At 49.7% G+C, this 9,399-nt stretch overlaps 2 protein-coding genes across 2 annotated transcripts; one reads left to right on the top strand and one right to left on the bottom strand.

The window, feature by feature from the left end:
* Positions 1–1,399: 1,399 nt before the first annotated feature.
* LOC119368091 lies at positions 1,400–2,864 on the bottom strand. Its single transcript, XM_037633441.1, has 2 exons — positions 2,333–2,864; positions 1,400–2,248 (listed from the first exon to the last, which is right to left on the bottom strand). The coding sequence occupies exons 1-2, from the start codon at positions 2,795–2,797 to the stop codon at positions 1,616–1,618; spliced, it is 1,098 nt and encodes a 365-aa protein (XP_037489338.1). The 5' UTR covers positions 2,798–2,864; the 3' UTR covers positions 1,400–1,615.
* Positions 2,865–3,295: 431 nt separating this feature from the next.
* Positions 3,296–6,829, top strand: LOC119365102 (protein WHAT'S THIS FACTOR 9, mitochondrial-like). The gene is made up of 2 exons (XM_037630703.1): positions 3,296–4,696; positions 6,057–6,829. The coding sequence occupies exon 1, from the start codon at positions 3,416–3,418 to the stop codon at positions 4,628–4,630; it is 1,215 nt and encodes a 404-aa protein (XP_037486600.1). The 5' UTR covers positions 3,296–3,415; the 3' UTR covers positions 4,631–4,696; positions 6,057–6,829.
* Positions 6,830–9,399: the final 2,570 nt, after the last annotated feature.

The following is a 9,399-nucleotide window of genomic DNA, read 5'->3' on the forward strand; positions in this document are numbered from 1 at the left end:
TGGGCGACGGGACATCCACCCTCTTCTGGGAAGACAAGTGGTTACAGAGCAATCGGACGTGCGAATTAGCCCCTCTAATATATGCCAGGTTCCCACCTAGAATCAGATAGGATCGAAGACGGTTGCAAGCGCGCTTGAAAACCACAACTGGGCGGGTGACATTGGCCCGGACCTCTCGTCGGATGCTTTGCTTCAATTCTTTCAGATTTGGTTGCGAGTGGCGATGATTCAGACGACAACTGGTGTGCAAGATGTGGTTATGTGGAGCTGGGAGAAAAATGGACAGTTCTCAGCGCGATCGGCATATGCGGCCCGGTTGGGGCTCGAGGTGTCACCGACGGCGACATTCACCTGGGGATCCCGAGCGCCCCTCCGGTGCCGTTTCTTTGCTTGGCTCGCATTCCAAAACAAATGTTGGACATCAGACCGGCTTGCTCGTCGAGGACTGACTCATCAGGATTCTTGCCCGCTTTATCGTCAAGCAGAGAAGTCCATTCAACACCTGGTTCTAGATTGTGTATTTGCAAGACAAATTTGGCACTGGATGGGAAGGATCACGGACAGGACGGCATACGAGCCGCTCGTGGACGAGGAGCTAGGTTCGTGGTGCACCAGGCAGGACTTGGTCTTACGAAACCGTAAAGAAACAAGAGCAATATGCCTTCTGGTTATGTGGATGCTGTGGAACAGTGGCGTAGCTAGGGGGTGGCCAGGGTGGTCCATGGACCACCCTGAAATTTCCCCATAGCTTGTATGTAGTGTAGTAAAAAGATATTTCTTTAAAAATAAACAAACTTATGTAAATATTTTTATTGATGGACCACCTTGACTTATTGGGCTGGCTACGCCACTGCTGTGGAAGCACATGAATGATGTGGTGTTCAATGGTATGTTGCCGTCAATCCCAAGTCTCAAGCAGCGGATTAGGGAAGAAGGGGTGGCTTGAACCAAGGCGGGACTGCTCGGCAAGCTTGCAGGAGGAAGCGGTAGATAGGTGGACTGCACGAGAGTAGTAGTCCTAGTCTCTTGTCGGTAGTGTCGGAAAATCCGGCATGTAAATATCCTCTTTACATATGACTTTTGGGAGTCTTTCCTTTCTTCTTCAACGAATGATACGCATGCTTATGCGTATTCGAGAAAAAAGAAAGAGTGACCATATCGTCGCTTGGTCTAATTGTTGCATTTTAGTGAAGTCTTAAGAGTATTTCGTTTTGAGAGATTGATACCACGAAGAAAATGTCTTCAAGAAATATTATCGCAAATCTTAATTATATGAGTTACTATATATTTTCTTATATTCTTTATCCAATGCGATGTACCTGTAATGGTGGGTTAAACTACGGGGTTTTCTGAAAAAACATTGATTTGGTAGAATATCACATTTTTAGTTGGAATTCCATAAGAATGAATTCATACATGCATTGCTATAGTTTCATATTTCATATGCAATATGTCGATTCCATTATTTACGTTGTTCTAGTATATTAACATTGTAGCCCTTCCCAAATTACTTGTCACAGAAATGGATTCATCCATTTCATTTCTGAGGGAGTACTATTTTAATTTTTAACCACTACGTGGACGTATATCATGTGACGTGGCGTGTCCAGCTTAATCACTTCCTGCTCGGAACAGTCGCACTGATCAAGAGCTCGGCGCCGGCCCCTGCCTGCATCACGACGACAATGCCCTCCTCGGCACCCGGCGAGACGATGCTGCACGAGACGTGCACGGGCTTGTACCCATCCAGCATGGCCTCCTCGAGACCGGCTTCTTGCCAGCACGCGTCCCGAAGCAGGTGACCCGGAGGCGGCGGCGTCGTCGTCGTCTCCCCGTCACACCCCGCGCAGGAGCGCAGGACGTTCAGCCCTCCCAGGCCATCGCCGGCGAGAACCGTGAACCGCGTCGGCTTCTCAACCCCCAGCTTCTCGCTGGCCTGCGCGACGCACGCCTCGGCTAGTGCGCGGCGGCCTGGCGCATCGCCGACGACCCTGAAAAGCACGGTGGTCGCGGCGTCGCCGGCCACGGAGACGAGGGGGGTGGACCTGAGATGCCTCGTGGCGGCGCCTGGGTTCCGGAAGTAGCGCGTGTACTTTATCATCTGGTTGGGAACGAGCTTGTTCTGCGCCCGTAGCTGCGCGTGCGTCCGCGCCCACGACTTGAGGAAGTTGATGAAAGACAGCGGGTCGGTGTGGAGCAGGCTGCAGCACGCGCCGATGGCGTAGCCGCCGCCCTGGAACCGCGTCAACTGCGACGAGAAGCACGAAATTTGCGCGATTTTTAGCTCAGGGCGTACGAAAAATGCACGAAGGGGAAGTTCTTGCATGTATACCTGCATGACGAAAGGGGAACACTTCTCGGGGTCCTTGGCCTCCACGTCCGTCCAGAGCGCCAGCGCCGGCTCCTTACTCTCGCGGTCCTCCATCTCCAGGAACGCGGTCAAGGTCGTGTCCATCGACGCCATGAGCAGCCGCACGCCGGCGTCGCAGAGCTTTACGTCCCAATCCCACGGCCCTTCGCCGCCGCCAGCGTGCCGCCGCCACAGCCGCCCGGCCATCTTCGGGTGGTCGGCCAGCGCCTCGCTGAGAGACTCCTGCACCCACGCGGCCTGCTCCAGCTGCGCCATCGCCTCGCCCTCCAGCCGGTCGCGGTAGTAAAGCACCGCGCGGGACCGGTGCTGCAGCTCCGCGGCCGCGATGGGCAGCCCGGTCACGGCGATGGGCAGCGTCCGCCCGCGCTCCAGCGCGACGCGCGTCGGGACGGCGGTCTGCATGGACTCGACGTGGATATGCGCCATTCTGGTTCTGCGTCTGCGAGCGTCGCCCGTGCGCGCGCGGCTGACCCTGCCAAATATTACAGCCTTGCCGAGAAGTGGTGTATTGGAGAACACCTGGAACAGTGCCCAATTTATACGCGGTTCGTGCAATTTTACGTGCCATTGCCATCGACGCATCTTAGTAGTTCGAGTCCTTTGATTTTGGCTTAGCTACCCGTCGCGACGATTTTTTCATGGGCTGTTAAGGTCACGCGCATGCTGTGTTGCTGCTGTTGAAATCGAGCTAGTCTTTCAGACTTTCACGATAGTCCATTCAGTTTCCTTTTCAAGGGGCACGACACGATCTGCAGTGTCACAAACTCGCAAGTTTTCTTTGAGCTCACAAACTCACAAGTACTGGACCGTTGAAAAGCCCAACTATGTCGGACCAAACAAACAGGCCCAGTCCAGGCTAAACCAGGCCGAGTGGCAAGGTCATAGAACCTTTGCGGAATTTGTCTCTTCTTCCACCTCTGCCCACCTGGCCGCTCCCCCTTGTACGCATTTGCCCGAACACTCCACGCGCGCCGCCAGCCACCCTCGCCCACCGCCGTCTCCTCCACTCACCACACCAGCCACCTCCCCCGCCGCCGCCTCGCCATGCAGAAGGTGCGGCTCAAGTGGGTGAAGAACCGCGGGCTGGACCACATCATCGACCGGACCACCTCCATCCGCGCGTCCTGCCTCATGCTCGACTACCTCGCCCGCCAGCCGTCGTCCCCCGTGCCGGCCCGCGCCCTCGCGCGCTTCCAGAAGCCGCTCGGCCTCACCGTCCCCGTGCTCCGCTTCCTCCGCCGCCACCCGACCCTCTTCGCCGAGCAGCCGCACCCGCGCTTCCCCACCCTCCCCGCCTTCTCCCTCACCTCCGCCTCCGACATCCTCCTCGCGCGCCTCGCCCGCGCCTCCGCCGTCGACTCCCACCTCCGCCTCGCGCGCCTCCTCCTCCTCACCCGCTCCAGGTCGCTCCCGCTGGCCTCCATCCTCCCACTCCGCTTCGACCTCGGCCTGCCCTACGACTTCGCCTCCTCCTTCCCCTCCTCCCACCCCGACCTCTTCGCGGTCTCCAACAACCACATCTCGCTCTCCACCTCCCGCCTCCCCGACGACATCGCCATATCCTCCCTCCAGCGCCGCCACGCCGAGGCCATCACCGGGGCGACCTACCGCGACCTGTCCCGTCCGCCGTCCTCGTCGCATGCCCCCCTCGCGTTCCCGATGCGGTTCCCGCGTGGGTACGGAGGGATGAAGAAGGTCAAGGCCTGGATGGACGATTTCCACCGGCTACCTTACATCTCGCCGTATGATGATGCCTCAGGGATCGACCCTGACAGCGACATCTACGAGAAGAGGAACATTGGTTTGCTGCATGAGTTGCTCGGGCTGATGGTGCACAAGATGGTCCGGAGGAATGCGATCCGTTTGCTCCGCGAGGAGCTTGGCCTGCCTCACAAGTTCACGAGGTTGTTTACAAGGTATCCTGGAGTGTTCTACCTGTCGTTGAAGTGCAAAACGACGACGCTCGTGCTTCGCGAGGGGTACGAGAGGGGGAAGCTTGTGGAGAAGCACCCCCTCGCGGCGGTGAGGGACAAGGTACAGTATGTGATGCGCACTGGCGTGTTGTACCGTGGGAAGGGCTTGTCCAAGCTGGTTTTAGACGAGGATGACGATGAAGAGGAGGGTACACTGGATGGAGATGAGGAGTTTCAAGGAGAGGGGATGGATGAGGATGCTGATGTTGAGTGCTTTGGAATGGAGATTGTGGATGATGACGGGCCTGGCAATGATGATTATGATGAACGCGATAGTTACGATTGACACTGGATGGTGATTTCTGCTTGCTGCATGTTGCTGTTTTGAGATGATGGGCGGTGACTTCATGAGGTGAGGGTTTCAGCAACAGGTTTCAACTTAGTACCTGTAAACTAGGGGTTCACACATGGCTTTCAGCAACTTGGTTTAACTTAGTTCCTGAAAATGAGCGGTTTCAGAAGGCAATGATAATACCATTGTGAATTGCTAGTTCCTACTAAAATTTTGAGGTATTTTACATTGCCTGCTTGAGATGTAGAAAGCTTGTTTAGATACCTAGTTTCTATGGTCATCTTCTATTTCTCGAGGTGAAATTTGTCCCTATGGCTCTCTCTGCTCTCTGGATAGCATGAGATGAGAGTCATCACGATTCAACTGTATGCTAGATAGTTAACCGAAGTACAGAACACATTTCATGTACAGGTTCTTATTCAATTTGTGACACACACAAAATAGAGTTGCAGCTATGTTAGGTTTGTTGATTGTTGTAATGAGTGGTTGTATTTGCCACAGGGGGTATCACTGTAGAAGATGTTATCACATCTTCTTGGGGAAACCATTATTCTTGTTGGTATACTCCCTCCATTCCACAATGTAGTGCTTCCTCTATCTACGTGCTTCAACTTTGACCGTAAATTTAACTACCAAGACCGATTGCGGCGGGAGCAAAAATTATATCAGTGAATTCGTATTCGAAAGAAGTTTTTAATTATATAATTTTTTCTTCCGCCGCAGTTGGTCTTGTTGGTTAAATTTACGGTCAAAGTTGAACCTCGGGAAGCGCGGGCGCACTATATTTTGGAATGGAGGGAGTATTAGAAACTGTCATGCCGTAATGTAGTGTCTAGTGCTAGAGGTACACTAACCCTTATAATATTGCTTGTCATGGGGGCCTAGAAAATTAGAAATAACTCAGAAGGCAGCTTGATACCTGGATGTTGGATAGCCTAGCTTCGAGACACTTAATTTTCAGTCTCTCTTTTAGGGCATGAAGCAAGCCTCACAAAGACTAAGTTATGAACTTTAGCCAGGTTATGGCTGCAAATTAGATGTCGGTTTTGTAGGTGAGACTTAATCCTGTTCGGGCAGATGATGATTTGATCAGATTTGGGCAGACAATGACCAAATGCAAACTATGATTTCCTTGATTGCAGAAGATCTGCTTGGAATTTTATTAAAGTTGGAATAAAATGTACTCCCTCCGTCCCATAATCTAGGACGTTTTTTGACATTATTGTAGTGTCAAAAAACGTCCTACATTATGGGACGGGGGGAGTATATATTTCTTGATTAAGTTGGCTCATTTGTGAGGCGGAAAACATTTATCTGTTGCTAACCGTCCTTTTGTGATGGCAACCAGCCTCTCTCAGTCACCAATGATAGACATGAGTGTAGCAGTGTCTCTGACTCCTGCTCCTTACAATCTTTCCAGCCAAAGTGATGCTGATCATGGAGCCTTTGCAGTCTTGGCAACTTCTGTAGGACAAATGATTTGAGCTTGCCACGATTATTCTGAAGCCACGTTCTTCCTTTCTTGTTTTCTTAAAAATGGTGCGGTTTTGGTTATGTCTGGCTTAATTTGCCCCGCATAAAATTTCTTTAGCAAGTTCAATGTGACTTTCAGTGATAATTTTAGAGGTTACAAGTCTTAAATGCTGTATTAAAATCTGAAATGCTCATAAACTGCTACCACTTTCAAGTATCTTGGGTTTTTCAACTGGCGCCTCCAAGGCTCCAACTCCAAGGTTAGGAAATCAGGTGGTATGCTCTTCTGCTTCAGTTCACTTCTTGAATTTGGCAGATGATTTTCTGCTCCATTGTCAGAGCATCAATAGTGTGTGTAATGTTAAGTCATCTTCTCAGTCTCAGTGTGCACTGTGCACACCTGGGTGATTGATATAAGTTGCTTTACGAAGTCTTGCCAATTGAAGTTGCTTAGTGTGGGTATCAGTTCCTCTGGGAATGCTAGAAATTGTTTTTGTTTCCATCATAAACGGTGCTGATATGTTGAGCTGCTTTGATCAACCCCGGTCTTAGCTGCACTTATCTGCGTTTGCCGGCCAAAGAATTATTTGTCCAGGTTTCTTGCCCTCTTTTCATTTTGCTATCAGAATTCCTTGGACTTCATAATTTGCTAGGCAGTTTGTCCCGTGCTGATGTAAATGCTGAAGATGGGATGTTGTAAACTTGTTACTGATTCAATTGTGCATCTGTATTGCACCTGTTGGTGAATCAATAGTACCGGCTATCTGTCTACACATAAATAAATATGGTCTTGATATCCGTTTGAAAACAATTTGTTTGGCGATACCATCGGGGCGATACCATCGGGGCATCAGGTGAGGTGACATGCTCAGTTCGCCACATTTTTTTGTACTGAATGCCAGAGTGCTAGCGTTAGGTGGCCCAGCGGACTGCATACTTTGTTCCATGATTTGTTGCTTGTTGATGTAAATGCAAAAGATGGAACATTGTAAACTTGTAAGTGAACCAATTCTGCCTGTGTAATTCAGTGGATACAACAAACTGTCACGGTATGGAGTCACATATCTTCAGGACAATGGGAAATTTCAGGTTTCTGAGGACAGAATCACAGCAAGCCACCAGCTTTTCATTCAGCCTTTTAAAATTACACTGAAATTTTCATATGCATAAAACATATATATTGTAGCATGTTGCACCGACCATTCTTAAGATGTTTGTTTTGCTTTTATGGTGGCAGCAAGGCTCCAAGAACAAAGCATTGGCTGGGGCTCTGTCCATTTATTTACCCCTTGTGGTACAATTGTCGCATGATCCTCCACTATATTTTCTTTCTTGCTTATCTTTTCTTGCGCTATTCAAATGCTCAACTTATAGTACAGGATCCTCGAAATGCCACATGCTTGTTCTATTTTTTTTCTACTGGATGTAAAAATTACATCATCCTCCAGCATCCCAAAGTTTTACCAAGGAAAACAAGAAGGCAAGAGGACGTGAGTCTCTCTGCACGACACCAGAGGAGGGAGCAACTTGACCCTGCCGTGCAAGGCAACCATGATGAATCGTGAGGGAAAAGAAGGCAATGCCAAACCTTCTCCTGATTCCTTGCAATTGTGCCGAAGGGGGGAAGCCCCCACAGCCTCACATCATATTCTTTTTTATCAGGCTAAAGCAGCGAGGCATCATGGGAGAGATGGATGGAACACAGGCGCAAGCATGCATGCATCCATGCTCCGGAAGACCAGCCTTGGACTTTGCAACTTTCCTGGATTCCAATGCCCGAACGGATGGAATGCTAGACATCCTTGCTAGACAATTGCTCCGAACTTTGTCAAAAGGAATTGAGGTCCGCTGCTAATCCCAATGCCTCGGGATGCTAGTTGGTGGTTTAACCTCTGGGGCCAGCTGATGGCGCCAGAATATATGTCTGATCATTGTAGATCATGCCTCCTCTTTGACGATGATCATCCATCCTTGTCCTTCACACCTCCCCTTTTCCACTGTTCACGCATGCATCGTACTGTTGCCTAGAGGCTGGAGCAGAAAGCATGTGGAGGTTATTATTAATACATAAAAAATCATGAGAGGCTAAGATGAATTCTGGCTGTCTGAGACTCCGAACTGATGCACCCACATTGATCATTAAAACCAACCATTCGTCCAAAATGCAGTTAGTGCATGACACTATGCACTGAAACTCGGCCATGGCAATCTTTGCCGGTGGTACTGAACTTGAGAGAGGCTGGCCTAATAAATGACACTTGCTTTTATTTTGCTTGGTCTATTCTTCAGGGTCACATGAGGCCCATGAGGCATCATTCACTCATGCCATTCATCTGACAGTGAAAACTGGAGGTGCAGGTGCGCAGGCGGTGCATGGAAGCTGCTACTTGCAATCTGTTTGCAGAAGAATCGGGCAGCGTCGTCCACTCCAAGAATGAGAATCCTGTGATAGCTGCTAGTAACTGCTAACTGCATGGGCATGCGCATAGGATGATGCATCATTGTCCAGTCCAGGTCCGTCCGTGATTTGTTCCAGGCCATCTTGGAGTTTTCCCTCCCTACTCTTTTCTCTGCTGGCCGTCCTGTTTTTGACATGTCCCCTTCCGCAATACGCCAGGTCTTTTTTCAGAGTCAGGTCACTTCTGTCCTTGAGCACCGTTTCTTTAGATCGGCTAGAAAAATCATACCTTCGTCTTAAAATAAGTGTCTTGAGCCTAGTATAAATTTGTACTAGAGCTAGTACAAAGTTAAGACACTTATTTTGTGACTGAGGGAGTTTATATTTTTCTTCGAATTTGATAACGAAATTATTCTATTAACGCAGCTTGTTTGGGCGTCGTCGTTTCTGCTGGCTGCTGCCATTTGGAGATAGTTAAGGCAGCCTGAGAAACTGGATTAATAACAGAGCAACAAGTGGCTTGACTTGATGTTAGCCTCAATTGATGAACCTGTAGTACAAAGAAACAATCAGGTACCCAGGAAAGAAGAAAACAACAGGCAATAAAAACCCACTGTCCTTCACAATTAGCAGATCCCTCCCAAATCATTTTAGCACAAGTTATAAATTGACCGTACAGCGACACAAGGTGGTGGAGCCAAAAAGTAGTCTTCAGGAAACTAATTGTTTTCCGGTCACATTTTACAACAGCTAGTAGTCAGACTCTAGAAAGCAAGACATGTGGTACGACGATGCCATATGGCCATCGGGGATTAGGGGTTCGGGATAAAGGTTAGCAAGAGAGGACATGCTTTGTGGGGCGACTTGACGAATTGTCTGCTTGTCCCGGCAA

The sequence above is a fragment of the Triticum dicoccoides genome, chromosome 2B, assembly GCF_002162155.2.
Source record: "Triticum dicoccoides isolate Atlit2015 ecotype Zavitan chromosome 2B, WEW_v2.0, whole genome shotgun sequence".
Taxonomy (NCBI): Eukaryota; Viridiplantae; Streptophyta; class Magnoliopsida; order Poales; family Poaceae; genus Triticum; species Triticum dicoccoides.

Excerpts from the sequence above, each read along its gene's own strand:
- LOC119368091 (XM_037633441.1), bottom strand. The coding sequence starts at position 2,797 with ATGGCGCATATCCACGTCGAGTCCATGCAGACCGCCGTCCCGACGCGC. Across the intron at positions 2,249-2,332 it reads GTTCCCCTTTCGTCATGCAG|TTGACGCGGTTCCAGGGCGG; the intron begins GTATACATGCAA and ends TTCTCGTCGCAG.
- LOC119365102 (XM_037630703.1), top strand. The coding sequence starts at position 3,416 with ATGCAGAAGGTGCGGCTCAAGTGGGTGAAGAACCGCGGGCTGGACCAC.